Source organism: Magallana gigas, chromosome 10, assembly GCF_963853765.1.
Source record: "Magallana gigas chromosome 10, xbMagGiga1.1, whole genome shotgun sequence".
In the NCBI taxonomy this organism is placed as follows: Eukaryota; Metazoa; Mollusca; class Bivalvia; order Ostreida; family Ostreidae; genus Magallana; species Magallana gigas.
The window spans coordinates 17,011,663-17,032,198 of record NC_088862.1 but is presented as its reverse complement, the minus strand read 5'-3'; the positions used below and the strand labels follow the sequence as shown (position 1 = coordinate 17,032,198).

Genomic DNA, 20,536 nt, shown 5'->3' with positions numbered 1-20,536 from the left:
CTGGAAAACGATATTATTTGAATCATCGCAAAAATACTTTGACCGGGAGTATTTTTTAAAATATATGGAATATTTATTGACAGCGATGTTAAACATTATATTTGATGCATTTTTGTGACGTCATATGTACTTTGTAATCACGTGACGGGCGAATCCTAATAATGCAAATGATCCATTTTAATCGCATCGGCGCAGGTGATTAATGACATTAAATCATAAATATTTTTCAGAAAAATCCTTTGTTACGTCATATACTTTGAAGTTCTTGCTTGTGCTTGAAAAAGATATTTCATTTCTGGAAGATATTGTTGAAACATTCCACAAAATCATCAAACTAATGCAAATTTTTACTAATCAAAAGCGATTTACAAAAAATTGAGGTAAATCGGTAGATTTTCCAAGCACGATTCATATTGGGACATATATTCTCTACCAATTTTACGTTATATATTCTAAAATTGTGTTGATTTTTCACCTGCGCCAAGCTGGTTTTTACTTCATTTATTTCTATACGCGTAGCAGGGAGAGTCTCAAAACCACTATTTCATCAATGGTCTTTTACTTAAAACGAAGCTTTAAAACTCCCCATTATTTGATACTGGTTTTTAATATGAATGAATTCTGTACGTCTAGCATTAACAGCAGCATCTATGTAAAGGAAATGTGCGGTATTATACTGGTTTTATATAATTCACTTTTATCGTTAAGATACATTCCCTGAGAACTATCGACAGGAATGCAGATCGTGACGTCAAAGTTAATTATGACGTCATATCGTATGAAGTACAGACAATCAATCGCGAAGACTAAAGGTCAAGCAGACATGGCTGCGCACAGATATATTTTGGTTTGAGAATGCATTATATATATATATATATATATATATATATATATATATATATATATATATATATATATATATATATATATATATATATATTACGAGTTTGATGCTTAAGCCGCCTTAACACTTTTTCAAAACCATACCTGAAAGGTAAAAGCCAGTTGTGCGTAGCTTCAGCTTTTAACGGATATAGAGAGGTGCTGTTCGAGGAAATGACAATTGACAATGAAAATATCATTATGCAATCAAAATGAAAATTAGTCGGAATATTTTGTTCGGACGTTTTGTTGTTTTAATATTCCAAAGAAAACATGCAGATTGATAAGCAAAATAAAGTCATAATATTTAAATAAAAATTAAACATTAGATTGGCAAATGAAAGTTCACTTTATATTATGACTTGAATTCGAGATTAATAACACATTCCTTGTGATATCTTTAAACGACATTGGGCTTTCACGATCTTTGCATTGGTAATCATGCTCGTCTGGTCTCGTGTCTTCACTCTTTCTGCTTTGAGTGTTTTAACAAGACCAAACCAAACGATCAGCTACAATGTTCAACATGCAATGTCACATATTCTCTTACGTTTACGAAGCATGTCCACTTGATAATACAAGATTTGACCTGATGGACTTTATCACAATAACAAACATTCGCTCATGACTGTTGAACATCCCCAATGCCAATACCTTTAAAGCTCAAATCACTCGTTAGAAAGTGTGACAAGCAAAAAATTGGCATGGGAGTTTTGCAGGATAATAGTGTAGTTTGGATTGACACATGCAAACCCTGGCCTAAATTAATTATGGTTGTGAGCATACATTCTTTTGTGTAAAGGTGTGTCTCTGAACAAATGTTCTTACCTGGCCTTATCTACTCTTAATTTACTATTCACTATCAGCGTAGTTAGTTTTTTTTTCCAAAAGAGACGCCTTTATTTAATTTGATATGTTTCGTTATTAATAAGCTCAATTGGTAAGGTTGATAAAAAGACTTAACTTTATAAACTTACGATACATAGAATTCCAATTACGCTTATACATGTAGAATCACACAACATTAATCTGACTTCAAGTGTATAACGAATTCTAGTGCCAGATTAGGTTTTTAACAGATACCTATAACCTTAGTTCGTTTTAAATAAGGCTAATTATTCAGAATAGTGGTTATATTGAAACAAATGATATTCAGTTATATTTTTTGTTTTTTTTTATTCATCAGAAACGCACTACAGCATATATTTTAACAATAAAATGCTTCCGTTTGTGATTCATTCAGGATATGAAGGTGGCGACATTGCAGAAAAAATACATAACCCGTGTTAACGGGTTATACCCGCGTTAACGGGTTATGTAATTTTTTTCTACAATGATCGCTACCTTTATTACTGGCATGAATCATCAAAGAAAGCATTTTATTGTTTATATTTACATCCTTCTTTTAGATAATTGATAAATTAATCATAAAAAGCAAGTAAAATTCACTAAATTTTTATTAATGTACATAAGAACGTTAGCTAAAAGAAACAGCCAAAAAGTGAGAGTCTAACATCATCATGATAATCAGGTGCAGTCCGTGATTTTTCTTAAGTCGCTGTATGTTTCTACCAATCGATAAAAAGGGCTTGTTAATTTCTGTCCTGTCAGTTTCCTGTCAGTTTCAGCCCTGTAAATTTCGACTAATCGATAAACGGGGCGTATAAATTTTAGTCTGTAGAACTATGAACTACATGTAACTCTACGTTTCCGTAAGAAAAAGAGTGAGTCATACTCGGTGGATGTGAATATTAAAGATGAAATGCACTAACTCTCTATGACATATTTTAATTTTTATTCATTTCTCAGCTGTCAAAAAAAGGCTGTAGATTGTGAAGAAAGAATTTTTAAATTTTCATAGTTTTTTCAAGACTTTTCCAAAATTGATGGTATAACTAAAAGAACTAACAATCTAAACGACTTAATAGGAATTTTATTGCAGCTGTCAATTATGAAATGTAAGTCATGACTTGTAAATATTTAAGTAACTGCTTCATTTTTTTTCAGTCACCTAATGCACCTTATCACTTTAAGGAAAACATTATTTATTAGTAAAAAAAAAATCACTTACATTCTTACAGAAAATCAAATTTAAATAACAACGCTATAATCTTTTCGCATGAAAAACACTTAATAGGAAAAAATGCCATAAAAAAAAATAATAATAAAAAATATGGTTGATTTATTTCAGCTAGAGTAAATGGGAAAGTCTTTTTAAAATCATAAATCGACTTTACAACAGGACTCGACTCATTTAATATTCTTTTTTTTTTGTCTTAAAGGAAACACTATTTTATCATATTCTGGTATTTAAAAAAAGACACGTTTACCTCAAATAAGAGCAATAATAAAAAAGGTAGGAATTGATATTTTAATATGAAAAAAATTCTAGATCTTTCTTTCTCTGTAATTGCGAGAACCGAATCTGAGAAATGTTACAACTTAATTAGCATATTACGACGTATACTAGTGTGTGTATTGCAAAAAGAATTGGAACCAGAGCAGTTTAAGGAAAAAAAAAACAAGACATCAACGTAAATAAAGTTTAAACTATGCAAAAGATGTTTTGAGTCCGTATTTGAGTAGACGAAATTTAAAACTCGTTGACTGTAATGTTAATCTTTATATAGCCCAGTCGCTTTTGTTTTTTTTAAGGTCACACATTTAAACGATTGGAATTAAAAACAGACATGAATGTACCATCGTTCATAAGATTTAAAGTTTTTTTTTAATCACCCGATTTGAAGGTTCAGTGAGCTTTTCTGTTTAAAAGAAGATGGATAGATTAGGCGTATAAAATGCCCATACACGGTTGGACAAGCTACTGAAATGTTAAAGTATCAATAAATCTAATATTTCTTTTTTTAAAATCATTTAAAACAATATATATTGAACAAATCATTAATTTTTAACTTTTAGATATGTTCAATACTTAGAATATGTTGACTCAAACAGGCGTATACGTATCAAAACCTGCAAATACTGTCATTTGTTAGAACTTCAAGGCCTTTTCTTTTACAGAGTGGGTCTGTGCTCCATATTTTTTTATAGTCTTAATGTCTTCTAGAAAAAAACCCAATTTCAATTAACAATCAAAGTACTGAAAGTACTAATAGGCGGAAGCATGATTGCAAGTTGTCAATGTAATAGTGTTATAACTATTTTCTTTTTAAGAATTGGTTTGATAACAGAAAACACTATTCTAATGTGTCAATTAAGGTATATACATGTAGTAAATGTGAAAATACTCAGTTACTGCACCATATTAGTCGGGATCATGCCTTAAATAAAGATTAGATGAGAAAAGCAATTTTAACATCAAAACATCTATTTTGTGATGTACATTCGTATAACAATTGATATTTATATGCAAGCTGAAATTACAGGAATACATTTTCATTTATTATGCCAATTTATATAAAAATAGTCATTTTGACATAAAAATGATGAAAGAGTATTATAGTATTAGAATTTAGTAAACTGAACTTCTGAGACTGCAGTATTTTATTCTTTACAATAATGTTTCACCAATATACAGAAGTTACATTAATTTTGTACATCACTTGATTACAGTATTTTACACAATCAAGTAATATGTGTGTCACTTTGCTCACCTGAGAAGCAAAAGCCATTGAGAAATCAGCTTTATAGAATAATACACAAAATAAATGGACAATGTGTAGTAAAAAAGGTAATCAATAAAGAGATTTTGAAGTTTTCTTAATATATTCTCAAGTTTAACAGTAACAGGTTGATTTCAAAGTCATTTTATATGTGGAGAATTGCAGACCTCTAAATGATCCTCAGATTGCAGTTCATATATTTTGTTGACAAATGTTTAAAACTTAGAAAGAATGTATTTACTTACTGTACTGTACACCATACATATATTTAACAAAGATCAAACATATATCCAAATGTTGAGAATTACAATACATGTACAATGTAAAAGCCAAGTAATTTATGGATAACTATAGATTGATATTCAATAGTGTACAAATTATGTGTCCTTTACAATTGCTCAATGTTGTACTGTCAAATCACAGGTCTCTAGTACTGAAGACATTTGAACTTTTAACTTTTAAGTTTTTATTTTAATACTTATGGAATCTTCACGAGAAATTCCCCCCATTACAGAACATAGACTTCCAAAGAATCCCTTTATAGCTGCATGCCATAATTGTGTTTTTGGAAAGTGTGTAATCCTAGAGAGTGCCATTTGTGGTATCAACAATTTCAATTCACTAGTGTTGTCTTGCATCCATTATACCAATGACAGCTGTCTTTTTCAGCAGGATATTCTAAAATGTGTTGATGAAAATGAATAATGGATATGTTATCAAGCAATATTTCAATACAATATACTTAACCTCCAATAACGAAAACATGGATTTGAAAATAAAATTAATCTATGAAATATTTTGAATTTATGTGTGTTTTACCTTAAATAATTTATTTTTAAAAGTATACATGTATTTTGCAAATAAAGGATGAAATATATAAGAAGATCACACAATATGAATTATCAATATTTGTAAGGTTATTTGGGTATATTACATACAAGTAATGGAAAATATAGTGATTGAACTGTAAATGAAAGTTTAATTCCCCCCCCCCCCCCAAAAAAAATTCCTTAGTTTATAATTGCATTTAGAACAAGAATATGTACTTAATCATTAAAGATATGACAACAAGATATTGTATTTGTGAGTCAATGCTCACTAGTGATACCCCTGCTCTGATGTGTATACAAAAAAGCATAGTTAACATTACATGTAAGGGAAGGTGACATCAAATATTTTGAAAAATGAATCCTACCGTATGGCATGCCTTTACAAAGACTGAGTTAAAATTTCAAGCATCTGCGATTGTTGCTGAGATATCTTTGACAAAATTTGTGTTATAGACAAACAGACACACAAGGGTAAAACAATAAACCCCTCTCCTTCCGAGCATGGGTATAATAAGTCATACTTAAACCAGAAAACCACGGGGAATATTGTAATGAAATTTAGTTGTACAGTGTATGTACTAACCTTGAAAATGGTGTTAAGGCCATTAAGATGAGGATCCCAGCATAAATAAGAGGCCGGTCCTGCTTCCATTTAGAAGTTGCAAATGTGCAATGTTTGTCCCTCTTTAAAAGTGCTGAACTGGGAAGCCAACACCGCATTTACAGCATCCGTCTTTTTCCTTGTGTTGCTTGAATTTTGCTGTGCGCCCAAATTTAGCAACTCTCCCCTTCACCAGAAATGAAGAATGATGTTGGGCTCTCGTTGTTTTCTCTTGTCAATTAATGTTAATCAGTTTCTTGACATTCATCTGAAAGAACATATACATAAAGAACAAATAGATATATGTTATGTTATTACCTATAATCATTGTCAGGTGTATAATTGAGTCTTTTTGGAATTGCAATTAATCATGAACATGGTAGATCAAATATATACCGGTATATAGTCAAAGTTCTCATGAATTTAAAATTGTAAAAAAGGATGCAGTCATCAAAATTATCACATAAATTATGACGTAGAGAAATTTCCATAGGAAATCTTAGTCACTTTCATTATAGAGTAATGATGACGTAATTCTGAGATACAAGTAAATACGGTAGGTAAAAGGATAAATCATGTTATTTCCTTTTAAATGTTCAATTAAATATCTTTGTAATAGCCTATCTGGAATATTTATGATATCAACCAATTAATTGCATCTTGTATGATACTTAAAGCTGTATTTGAGATATATTTTAAAGAAAATCCATTTGCATTATTCATGAGCCATTTTAAAACCAAGCTGAATATTGTAATTTTTTTGTAATTTAAATAATGAATGAACCCTGTATCATACAGTGCAGTTCGTAACGTATTATATACGTATAGTAAATCACTACATGAACTTATAAAAAAGAAACTTTATCTTCCGTTATATGCGATTCCATTGTGCTAAATTTTAATCTTTAAACAGGTCGGGTACACTACCTTATATGGATAGCATTACTTAACACGTGACAGTATTTACGTCAAACAGATTCTCCAATCCAGTGAATGAGTTGCAATGCATGGCGGTCTACAACGCGTTTACGATTCAACAAACACACGTGGTTTTTGTCTGTTTTATTCACAATATTCAATTGCTTGCCGGAATGTTTGTACATCTTCATTTTTACTTTAGAAGGTAAAAAACGAAAGATTACGTACCATTAACTTTGTTCCATGCTCACATTGAAAAATACCGTTGTTTTAGTTGATCATTTGTTGCTTCAAAAAATGATCAGTATCAAACGACTAACAAACATACGCATACAAATACAAACAGATTTTGATAAGTAAAACCGCCAATTGTGTTTTGGTGACTTATTATTTTGCACTAGAAATAAATACAGGTAAATGTACATTTTTAACATACGTGAATAGCCACGGTAGTAGAACTGCACAAATATACAAACGCAGAAGCGCAAGCTATGCAGCATATATAGTATTTTGTACGATAAGCATTCTGATGAATGTCCCTGAAGAAAATATCAACGCGCATTCTACTAATGGTGTCCCAAATATGGGGAATCACGTGAAAAAACGATATATACTTACTGCTTCTAATTCAATAGGATGTACCTCTCTTTTGAACATTGGCAATGGGGTATTTATAATATGTTAATATAAGTCCTCATATGCAATATTTTTTTTAATGTGAGCATAGAAATTGAAGTTCCGACATAATTGTCCATATTAATTTCATAAATTCTGAAAAATCATTCAAAATGAGTTTCCAAAGGACAATTCAAATTGGTATATATTTTCAATACGCCTTGTATACTCTGAGACTTGTAGCCCACAATGCCTTGCAACTCATTCACCTGATTGGTTTGTCGATAAAAGTAAACAGATGGCTAATTTAGTATGCAAATTTATGCCGACGTCACAAAATACAGTGGTCTCGACCTGTTAAAGAAATCATATAGGCCTCGCCTTGTACAGTATTCATAACTATAGACCGACATTTCAGAATTAACGATGAATGCCTAACACAAACAATATAAATTCTTTCATAAAATTAATGTACTTATCAGAGATTTCTCTGATTCTAATCCCCGCTTTTACACTGTGACATGTTTCTTCCGCACGTCACAATATACAAGCGGGGTTTAGAGTCAGAAGAATTTCGAATTAAGAAAGTACCAGCTCCTCGATCAAGAAAACGTTATCACCATTATTGTAACACGAAAGTTTAAAATGATGAGGCATATGTTTATACAATGAGAAATAACACATTAGTTACCTAACTTACCTTACTATGTCAAAGATGGGCAGTCACCAGTTGTTCTCAACGTGGGTTTGTTGACAAAATTTTTACACTGCATATGCAGTATTGTCTGATATTACTACGCGAAAAATTGGTATGTTTACAAATAATTTATATGCATGGTAGCATTCTAACACTCTTTTTTAAATAGATTTATACACACTGTTGTTTTAAAAAAAAAGCATTCAGTACCTGTTTCCCTATCAATTTTTCCTTTTGTACTCATAAACACGCAATTTCAAATTGAACTATTTTTCCCTCGCAATTTCATCTACAGGCATCAGACTCCGTGCTTATCCTTTGTTTATGTCGCATACCATCGCAAGGGTTATCGTTCGTTCCTGTACTATAAAAAACGTAAACTCATAGATCTACCAATTGCTATCTTTGCTAAAGGCAGTTTCAATGGATAATTAAAAACGATGAAGTAAAAAGTTTGATACATACCACAGTTCTATTATCAAAAACGATGTTTAAACGGGGGTCGAACAGGGGGGGGGGGGGGGTTAAAGAAGGTCATGAAAGCAATTGCAATAGGCGCTTCCCCCTAAAAACGTGGAGAGATGACCCACTATACATTAAAAATATCATTTTGTATCCCAACAATGGAACGTTTTGAAAAAATAATACCAGTCCGTTAATTTGCACAGGTTGAACCTCTGCCATTCAGTTAACTGAAATGTGACTGAACGGTAACTGATAGGTGACTGAATGGCATAGCCCCCGTCTTCTTCGTCTGTTGTCTGTCGTCGTTAGTGTCGTTGTCATTGTCCTAAACGTTTCACATTTTCATCTTCTTCTCCGAAACCACTTGGCCAATTTTAACCAAACTTAGCACAAAGTATTATTGAGTACAAGGAATTAAGGTTTGTTTAAATGAAGGACCACACCCTATTTAAAGGTGATATAATTTAGAATTATTAAAAATTATTGGTATTTTCCAAAACTCTTCTTCTCAAAAACTATTCGGCAAAAACTTGAAACTTGTGTAGAAGCATCTTACGATAATGCAGATTCAACTCTGTTTAAAACATGATTCCCGGGAGTAAGGTCAAGCCACAATTGGGGGATAAATTTTTACAAAGGATAATATAGAGACAAGTTGCTATCCTTTAAAAAAGGACTACAATACGTAGACCATTTGCAGGTGTTTCCAACGAAAACGTGAAAGCCTTAAGATTATCAGAGATTCCACCGACTCTAGCCCTTTGCTTTTAACCACTAAATTTGTACCTTGTATTACGTATACATTTATGTATAGCCTGATTTTTTATCTCAGAATTTAAAAGGTTCATACTTCTAAAATAATTATGATCTATCTATGAATGAAGTTTGCATGTATAGTATCATGCATTCGGTGAATTCTACTATTTGCGCACACATTACGATTCGCACTACTTTGTTTACTATGCAGTGACAGCTTTGTGTAAATTAAAAATTTCATATTTTGATGTATTTTTCTTGACATTTAAACTTTTATGCAGGGACATAATTATTCAATCATACTTAAATGCTTTGAAAAATTTAATCGATAAGTCGGAAAACAACAAAACATTGCAAATTATGCTATTTGATGCATGTTGTAGTTTCGGCATAACATTAACTTATTTCATAATACTGATAGTTCAAATTACACGCCAATCATTTCTTTAAAAGGAATACTTTGTTTCTGTACTGTTTACCGACAACATTACAATTACAGCGCCTTTGAACTTAATAATGTGTGCATATGACACGGAATCCCGATCCCGATTCAGATAAACGTGTGCTAGCCTGGTTCCCTAAGCTACCCATTACGCACAGGAACCAGGCAAGCTCATGCGCAGAATGAATTTTCTCCATTGCATCCGGTTTAACCTCGCTTATATATTTTCTGCGTGGACCTCAGGGTCCACGCAAAAATCTTTAAATATCTCCTTCTCAAAAACTCTTTGACCAGAAGAGCTGAAACATGTTTGGAAAGATCCTCAGGTAGTGCATATTAAAGGGACTTGGACACGATTTGACCTAGAATTTCAAATTTTATTTTTCCATTTCCAATGTTTATACTGATAAATAAAGTAGTTTAAAATGCTATGTCAAAATTTGAAAGTCAAATATCAAGTTATAAGCAAGATACAGAGTTTATAATTATTTTTTTTTTGTAAAGTTTGTTCAAATCATAATCCTCGGGGAAAGGATGGGGCCACAATGATTAATAATTTTTATACACCGGATTATATAGAGAACATCTTTTGATATCTTCTTTTTAAAAACCCATTTAGCCAGAAATGTGTAACTTGTGTGGAAGCCTCCTCGGGTATTATAGATTCAAGTTTGTACAAACCTTGGTCCCCGTGGGTAGGATGGGGCCACAATGAGGGATTTAATTTTAACATAGGATTATATAGAGAAAAATGTTTTAAAATATTCTTCTTTAAAACCAGTCAGCCAGAAAGGCTGTAACTTGCGGGAAGCATCCTCAGGTAGTTTAGCTTGAAGTTTGTAAAAATCATGATCTTGGGGGATAAGGTTGAGCCTCTAAATTGGGTGGGGGGGGGGGGGTGGTCACATTTTTTTAACATAGGAATATATATATAGAGAAAAACCCGTAAAAATCTTCTCGAAAAGCGTGTAGCCGAAAACGCTTAAACTTGTGTTAAAGCACAGGTTGTGCAGATTAAAGTTTGATCAATTCACGGTTTCCTGATAAAGGATGGAGCCACAAAAGGGGGGTTTTGAAAAAGGAATAGAGAAAAATACTAAACAACAAAAGGGGTTTGAATTTTATTATAAAAATATGTGGATAAAAAAGGAAGATGTTTAAACTTTTTGTGCGAGATCTTATCTACTAAATTGTCAAGATATTTTAAATTTAGATACTGTAATGCTTATTTTTTAGTGCCTCTTGTTAAAACTGAAACCCATCAGTACTACTACGCATTATTATATTATTATTAGTTATAAAGTCAATGTGACAATATCATTAGAAATTAAATTGAACAATAAGACCATTCAATGGTTTGAAATAGTCTGTCAGTGATCAATCAATCGGCAGAGTCTTAATAATCAGCAACTGAGTTATATATTTATGCTTAATTTTTATCTAATTTTTTGTGGTTAAAAAAATCCGTGTGTTTGCAGACTTGAAATTTAACCCAATAAGCATATTATTGATGAAAATATATTGGTTTTTTGAGGAAACTTTATATTTGATGACGATGTATTACCAGTATTAAACTCTGATTGTTATAATGATATGATAAAAGTTTGTTCTAAACACAAACAGTATATAAATAGAATTCATTTATTTGACGTTGTATCTAATAATTTTATGACTTTTTGAATAACACTTTGTAAATTTGTAGTATACATGTATCTATAACAATCTCCGAAAAACAGAAAGTTTATTTTAAACAGATACAACAAGATGTGATATGTTAAAACTAATTAATCGTAGGTACACTATAATTTGTATACGTTACATTTGATTCAAAAATAAGAGATTGTTTTGCCAAAAAATCCAAGTTAGCATCTTTAAGTAAAACGTCTGCAATCGTTTACAAGGTATTGCAAAGATCAATATAATATACATGCATCACAGTGGCTAGAAATGTCAAGGTAATTAAAAAATTGGTAAAGCAGCCGACGGACGTCTTGGAGTGATTAAAGGACCAGGTCTTGAATAATTGTTCCGAAACTACACAAACAATCCAACATAATTTTATTACCAAATATCCTTGAGAATTATACTTAACACCTGAAAAGCACTTGATATTTCAAAGGACTTCATTCCCAATGCGCAGTTAAGTCTGGTTTTCCAAAAGCGTTTATCTTTTTATCTGCCATTATTTCAAATCTATTTGTTTAAAGATGGTATAAAACTGACATAATACATAACAGGTTTTTTCAGGGGCAATACGCCAATGTACACCCATTGCAAAATATATGTCCTGACTGTTCAAAACTAACTTTATTGATACTTTTTATCTTCAATCGTTTCAATCTTTTTAATTACATGTATAATATATTTTCAACGTGCATTAATTCTTCAATTTTGATTAGAAAAAAATGCACACTTCTTTTGTCTTTGGTGACAACTTTAATTAAAATTTAAAGAATTATTAATATAATGTTTGATTTAATATTTATGATGAACTTTTCACTTCAATAGAATCAGTATGAGCATGCATTAACATAATGATGGTTTTATTCCATTCTGAATTGTCTTATTTTCTTTAAATAATTGGAATAACAATGAAAGAGAGTAGTGGTAGGTAAGGCAAGCAAAGAGTTTAGAATAACTATAATATTTGTCATGCTTCAGTGAGTCGAAAAATAGAATATAATAAGATATGTCAGGTTTAACGGATTTTAAGTACTTAAACACGACAGGACACTACAGTTAAGAATTTACAGACAGCAATGTATAAGTTACTAATTAAATTATTATATTTTAGTTCAGTTCATTGAGGACTTTAATAAGAGAGTGAATATTGTGAGATTCTATTTCGTTTATCGGGTATACTTAATGTATAAACATTTTTTTTTGATAAAATATGAAACTTTAAATGAATGCGCATAAGTTCTAAAAAATTGAAGTTGTTGACACATTGTAGTAGGAACATGGATTTGTTGCTTGTTATAAAGAATGCAAATGTTTGTGAAAATAAGCACGAACTTGCAGCACGTAAAAGTCCCCATTTTCTGCATTAGCTCCTTAACAAATCTAGAAATCAATTCGTTATTGTTTAAGTTAACAACAGGTATCAACTACGCAGTTGTAAGGAATTGTGCAATTTCCAATAATCTGTTCGTATATGCGCAGTATCAAAGGGCGTTAAGACTAGCCTAAATTTTATTGGTCGGCCTCTATTTTGAATAGAAACATTTGTTCAAGGATTTATAAAACTAAAGACATGCGCTTGTCAAAGTCTAGACGCTGCCAATTTGTCCTGTTTTACTGCTCAAGACTATTTTGAATGGTTAGTTATCATTATTACTTTCATTCCTATCATTATTATCAGAATAATTGAACTCTCATAATTATTATTATTATTATTATAATTATTGATATTATCATTATTAATTATTATTATAATTACCACCATCAAAAATTTTATTCTAAATGCGAATGCTTTACCAGGGTTTTTAGAATTTATGTATTGATTTTAAAGGCAAATAAACATATAAAATATTATTTTAACGAATAAAATATTATTTTAAAGAATAAAATTTTATTTACCCTTCTTATAATTATTACGATTAGAAAAATTATTGCAAGTCTGTGAATTCCTTGTACCAATGTTTTAACATTTTTAAAGGGTTATTTCATTAACATGTACATATCACAAAAATTTATACACTTTTACAGATATATGATGATCAGTTAACAGGAAATGTAGACATTTGTCGTGAGAATACTGAATATTTCAGTGTTTCATCGAAATATCCTTGTAATTTTATTTTCATAGCGTCGAAGTAATATTTAAAAAGTTAATCTAATACAGTTAAACTAACACTGTTTAGACGGTGAAATGTATTTGATTAGTTTAATATAATTCATCTGCCTCCAGCAAACATTTATATATATATATATATATATATATATATATATATATATATATATATATATATATATATATATATATATATATATATATATATATATATATATATATATATATATATATATATATATATATATATATATATATATATATATATATATATATATATATATATATATATATATTAGGATTAAAGATAGTAAAACTGATAATAATCATCTTATAAAATCATAACATTTTTAATTGAATATTTTACAGATGATGCAAATATTGCAGAAATGTAATTTGAGGTATCATGCTATCGATTTATATTAAAAAATAGTCATTAACAACATAATAAACAAACCAAAGTCCTTTTGTCTTGCAACAAAACTAAATTCATAAGACGGACTGGTTGTATGGTTAAAGTATTGAGAGGAATTAGAATAAGGCAGAGGAATTCTTATTCTATTTGAACATACTCATTATGGTAGGATTGTCTTCACTTTTCATTATATACTTAGAAAAGTGATTGTGTATCTAGATTAATTTTATCTGTTACAAGTAGCTTAATTTTTTGTAATCATTCAATGTCTGATTTTTCAATATATTTTGAAATTTATCGCTTATTTCGTAATATTACTTTCGCAAATTTTCTCCTGCTATATCATTTTAGCAACTAATTTCGACAGAAAATATTGATAACACTTTATGAAAATATAAATGTTTCTGCACTGCTCTTCAAAAAGCGATGTAGGTACATGTTCTGTTAACATATTCTTAAAAAGTTTAAAGACTGGTAACAATGACAAACAATGTTGCTTTTTTATTATGTGTTAATGTAGCAGACGAAAAAAAACATCAGAAACATTAGTAGCAAAGAAAATAAACACGGTTTTTGAAATTGAGAACCTCAGTTTTTTAATATAATTAGGAATCTATTAAGTTATTAGATCATATAAAAGCATACTTATGCAGATCTCTAATGTAACCTGTAGTTTTATTAAACAGTTATAGTTCATCGATTTTTATATTTTAAACTCAATGCCATTCGCACGCACGAACACACATGCACACATGAGAGAGAGAGAGAGAGAGAGAGAGAGAGAGAGAGAGAGAGAGAGAGAGAGAGAGAGAGAGAGAGAGAGAGAGAGAGAGAGAAAGAGAGAGAGAATAAAAAATTTAAGCCAAAAAATTTCAGATCTAAAATGAAATTCTAAATCAAAAAAGATTATTTACAGGCGATTACATAACATTTTGATGATTGATAGTTCGAGTCTTGAGTCACTGAATATCGTATTACCTTTTATAGTAAGAATGCAACAATTAACAGGAACCTTTGAATCAAATTCATGTAAGAAATCTCGAATGAATCGCGTCACTTCTTTTTACTTCTTAAATTCAATGGTTTTTTTGCATAAACTTTAACTTTACTGTTTTAAGAAAATTCTCCTGCTGAATGTCAGTCGTTTTTCATTGATTTTGCAAATAATATCAATGTTTTTAAAAGTTTCCTTTCGAGCTTGTGGCTTGCTTTAAAAATCTCCTGTTTTTTGTAGCTGATCATGGAGCGTGATCATACAGATTTGACGGTTGATATAGAATCACACAACCTTCGTCAATTGTTTGGTTCATTCACAGTCCGAATAAAAGAAGATAAGGCTTCTTTTGCAACAAATCTGCTGGGTCAGATTCAAAGTAGATATGTCAAGGAAATTCAAGCTTCCTCGAGACAACTGCGTCTTTTTCAATCTGCTTACGAGCGATTTACAGGAAAAGAGGCTGATGGAGTCCTCGTATTTGAAGTTAAAGTAGACCATGATGAGAAAGGAACAATAAAAGTTATTGAAAATGTAACTAGATCTTAGCTATATTGACTTTACTAAATCTATCAATATTTTTATCTTTTAGAAAAAGTCAGTCAAACAATTTATGATATAAATCTATTTCAGTATCCGATGAACCGATCCACCTTCCTTGGCCTAAATCCCAAAGGTGTACCGAGAGTTATTCTGATAAAAAGCAGCGCCATGCAACTTAGAGAAGCCAAACAAAAAGTGTATGCTGAATATGCACATTACATAGATGCTGAAGATATTTACATTCAGCATGCATCTGAAAATTTCGATTATGTTGCAAAATTATATGCATTCAAGCGAGCGTCTGCATTTTCCGAAATTGTAAAATCCTTGAAAAGGAGCATTCCACTTGCTCAACTTGCCTCAATCATTTCAACTGCAGCTGATCGGGCTATGACGAGAGAAAAAATCAGAACGAAATGCTATGATGTTTACATCGAATGCGAAGGCGAACGCATCGGCACAGTAAGAAGTTCAACCTATCGATGCTTTTACTCAGGAACAGTCAACAGTATAAAACAGGTTTTAGTAAAAGCTACATTGAAAAATATTGGCAATGAACTTGGATCAGAAATAGGGAAAGATATTTTGCAACACATTAGATCCAAAGTACAAAGCGAACTGCAGCATGATATGCTCCGACTTCAATTTGAAATGCCACCTGAAATCATAGAATCACTTTCTTTTGCCATAATTGGGGCTATTACCTTCATATTCTTTCCCCTGCTTGGTCTGGTATTAGCTATGGGATCAATAGTTGTCACGTTCTTTAATTCAGTTGATGTAAATTCTACAGAGTGGAGAAGGAAGGTTGCCAATGAAGTGTATGATAAGGTCCAAGAAAACAGAAATGAAATACTAAAAAAAATACAGGAAGAAGTCAGACAAATGTGCGAAAAAACCGTAGAAGATTTAGAAAGTGCAGTCCAGCAAATCGAAAAACTTAAATCCTCTATTCATTTGAAGGCAAGAGCAGAATGTAAGTATAACGTTTATAGATATATGAATATGTACTTATCATTTGCTATAGTAATTATGACTGAAATAAAAGGAATAGCTCACATATCATTTTACTAAACGGCAATATCTGTAAAGTCTTTTCTTTTGTATTTGCAGTGATCCAAGAATGGAAGACAGGAAATTGATTTTATGTGTTGTTTTTCAATTGTTGATGGGTTTTGTTGTTGATGAAATATCAATGAATTTGGATTGAAACATTTGAATATAAACTTGGCATTGAAACTTTTATTGTCTCAAAAGATGCATCTCTTAACTAAAAGTTAATATCGATTGTGAACCTATTTCAAAAAGATTTATCAATGAGCTTAGAGTACAATCTGAAAGAGTACGTTCATTACAAACTCTGCAACTATTATTTACTATTAATATCTTATCTGATCTTATCGTATTAACTTTTAGCATGAAAGTTTGGTCTTTTTCTTAACTCTTGTTTCATTGCTGCTTACATGATAAAATTAATTTTTGTAGATTGTCTCATGACAGAAAATTACTGTTACATTAAGAAATATATTATGAACAAATTTCACGCTTCTGTGCATTTAACTAAAAACAGCCAAAAATATATGGTGAACAAAAAATTCCCAATTTATAGAAATGTAAATTGTTAATTGTGTCACAATGAATATCTAAAATACGCTTGGAAATAAAAGAGTGTTAAGGTATGTATTGCGGAATCATATTTTTTCTTTGTGAAATGAGGTTTAACAGTTTATGTTTAGTAGGGCTTGGATTTGATTAAACAGGTTAAATATACAGGTTAAAAAATTAATGCTTTTGAAACTTTTTGTGTTGGACAAATATTTCATAACCGCCCCCGTTTTGATTACTACGTGTGTATGTTTAGGCAAATTTGAGTTGAATGATCGAAGAAATTATATTTTAACAATTGGTAATTTTAATGAAAACAATGCAGAATTTTAATATAAGATGAAAGTGTTTACTACAGAATTAAATGTTGACATCGGCTTTGAGTCGCTCTTTGAAGCTGTTTTGACATGGTATCATGTGGCAGTTAAAAATATATCACCTTTTTACCTTACCAAAAAATAAAAAATTGTAACACTACCCATGAAGTTCATAAATAGGTTCGAAACAATAATTCGAACGGTGTAACGTAGAATATTGACCCCCCCCCTCCCCCCCCCCCCCCCCGCGTCAATATTTTACGCAGAAAAATGACCCCTGGTCATTATTCTACGTAGAAAAATGACCCTTAAGAATAAGTGTCATTTTCATAAAAACGAGTAAACTCTACATGAAGAAAAGTACCCCTGTAGAATAATGACCCACATATAGATTAAAGTTTTTTAGTACAATTTTTCATTATTTGTGAAAGCCTTTGCAATATAATTTAAAATTGTAATTTTTACTGCAGTTTACAGAAAGTAACAGAAATCATAAATAATATTCTACTGGGTATGCAAGTGCATCACCAAGAATTAATGATAAAACCAAAATTATGAAATGTTTAGTAGAAGCTCACGGACAGTAAGGAAAATCGTCAAAATACTGGGACTACTCGAACAGAACATATATTTTGCGTTATCATCGGCATAATTTAATTATTATCAAGCTGATTAATGTGTTAACTTTGTAGTTTGTAGAAGCATTGACAACTTCGAAGCAGTAAAGATCGTGGGATCAAAACCAAAAATATAAACCCCTTAGAACCACCTATTGGTACCCGTACAGCCCAGATTTGATACATAAAAATAATAGCCCTATTGGTCTCCTGCATTGCCCTGTAATTTGTTTGATGTATACTTTAAAGATAATGGAAACAGCGGCCCACCATTCACTACAATATCGTTGTGAAGAGTAAAAAAATGAAAAAATTCTAGTGAGCTAAATAGACAAATTAAGATATGATAGAAGCACACAGACCCTTGTTACAAATATTAAGAAATTCCTCTACTTAACACATGTGTTTCTAAGTTCCTGTGATCCAAATCAAGGGGGGCATACTTTTTAAATGAGCCCGAACCCCTTATCATCGCTTTTGGAAATAATATCCTCTTATCATATTAGATCAGTGTTTATTATCTATTTAGTATTCATGATTAACCATAGTCAGGTACTCTTCACACATTTGCTCTAAGAAAAAAAAGTCTATTCATGATCACAAATACAACGTTACAACATATGTTTAGAATATCAATGTACAAAGTACTAAGTAAAAAAACCAAAACTAACGTAAAATGATTTTTATACATCACTTTCCCCCAGAAATGTAAATAAGAAGTATACATATTCTTACGTTACCTGCCTATTAAGTCTTTCACGGAAATAAATATCATTCTTCGACTGACAATTTATTTACAGATGACTATTGCTTATATTATTACAACAACTATTCTTTCATGATAATCATTCATTAATTAACACACAATTTCCTCGTAGGGTATGAATTGGTTTTTCCTTTGTTTCCTTTTTTAAATACGGTATGACTTTGCAACAGTAACAACATCTGCACAGATTTCTAATCACACAAGTGTAGACCTAATTTGTTGCGAATGCTATTGTAAAATCGTAATAAAATAAAGTTTAGCAAGCTGTGCATAAATTTTGTAAATCAAATGTTGTTTTTAATTAATAGAGATATTCAAAATGTTGTTCAGAATTATTCATGGTAAAGTATCAAGTATTATATAATAGTGTAGCGGATTTCTACACAAGAGAAGCACCATTTCCCGCCATACGCAACTGTTAACAATCAATTTGTGGCATTCAGGCTTGGGGCGATATACATTGTAAAGTAATGCAATACATTACCATTACTTCCTGGATTTGGGCATTAAATTACCATAATGCTTCCTTTTACTTAATTTTCTTGAAGTAAATGCATTACATTACCATAACTTGAGTAAAGTAATGCATTACCATTACATGTACCATTACTTTGTGAAAAGACAATAATAAGTTTTAAAAAATTGATTTTAATTATTTCTAGGTCTAATTCTAGATCTGCTAGATACATGTTTGTCACAAATCAGTATCTACCGGTATTATATTTGTTTTCTTTACATATAAGTATCCTGTAGGGACCCTCTTTAACGTTCCTGTGTAACTAGTTTTTTTACCCGTAGTGTACCTCTCTGGACACGGTGTCAGCTATAGTACGTATTGGTCAGCTCTTTTCTATTGTTTGATTACTTTATTTAAACTGCCGCATTGCAGACCTGGCAGACAGTGGCCACGTTTTCCCCATGACAGGTATGAGCAGCTAAGGTTTTGAGTAACCCTTTCTCCTATTAGGGGTAAGTTAAACTATTCTATACTTTTGTAATTGAACTACGGCTCAGTCTTTTTACATTACTGTGGAGTTTATATTAAGTATTTCTGTTACTTTTGATATACTGGTTTTACGAGGTAGAACTGTTAAACATAGGTGCTTGCTCGCGCGTGTTCCTGTGTGTTCACGTGTCGAGTGTGTGTGCTTTATATTGAGATATAAATGCATGATATACTTGTATTTTGCCGTGTAGTTCGGTGTACTTGTATATTGTCCGTGTAGTACGGAGTATTTGTATATCGTTTTGACGTGGTTTTTCTGTGTTAAGTAGTGTGATACTCTTAACGTTATGCAGTGATCGTATTCGCTGTGGTTTCGTGCTATTGTGTGGCGTGCTGTTGTTGCCATAATGTTATATTTTAAGTCCGTGCGACTAAGCCTATGTTTATGTAAGGTATATTAATCATGTAACTCAAAATATGTTTATTTGTTTAATTTAATAAGGTCCCTATCCAGTTTCTGATGTCCATAGTCTTCGTCACGGGCATGTAGAAGAGGAGTGGGTAGATTTCGCATGGCGTGAGTCAGTGGCGGACAGGTATTACCACGGCGATGGACTGCCAGAAACTGGATAGGGACCCCTAATAGGAGAAAGGGTTACTCAAAACCTTAGCTGCTCATGCCTGTCATGGGGAAAACGTGGCCACTGTCTG

The 20,536-nt window shown here is 31.3% G+C and overlaps 1 protein-coding gene and 1 long non-coding RNA gene across 2 annotated transcripts; one reads left to right on the top strand and one right to left on the bottom strand.

The window, feature by feature from the left end:
• Window positions 1–4,453: 4,453 nt before the first annotated feature.
• LOC105339530 (uncharacterized) lies at window positions 4,454–8,670 on the bottom strand. The gene is made up of 4 exons (XR_010710486.1): window positions 8,377–8,670; window positions 8,170–8,254; window positions 5,919–6,204; window positions 4,454–5,183 (listed from the first exon to the last, which is right to left on the bottom strand). It is a non-coding gene; the product is annotated as an uncharacterized lncRNA (long non-coding RNA).
• Window positions 8,671–13,052: 4,382 nt separating this feature from the next.
• On the top strand, window positions 13,053–17,251 carry LOC136272381 (uncharacterized). Its single transcript, XM_066073866.1, has 4 exons — window positions 13,053–13,148; window positions 15,272–15,565; window positions 15,665–16,550; window positions 16,688–17,251. Exons 1-4 carry the CDS (start codon window positions 13,146–13,148, stop codon window positions 16,714–16,716), a joined length of 1,212 nt encoding a protein of 403 aa, XP_065929938.1. The 5' UTR covers window positions 13,053–13,145; the 3' UTR covers window positions 16,717–17,251.
• Window positions 17,252–20,536: the final 3,285 nt, after the last annotated feature.

What these genes read in the sequence shown, in the direction of transcription:
- LOC136272381 (XM_066073866.1), top strand. An exon ending in CAATAAAAGTTATTGAAAAT is followed by an intron (nt 15,566 to 15,664) that starts GTAACTAGATCT and finishes AATCTATTTCAG; the next exon opens with TATCCGATGAACCGATCCAC. An exon ending in TTTGAAGGCAAGAGCAGAAT is followed by an intron (nt 16,551 to 16,687) that starts GTAAGTATAACG and finishes TTGTATTTGCAG; the next exon opens with TGATCCAAGAATGGAAGACA.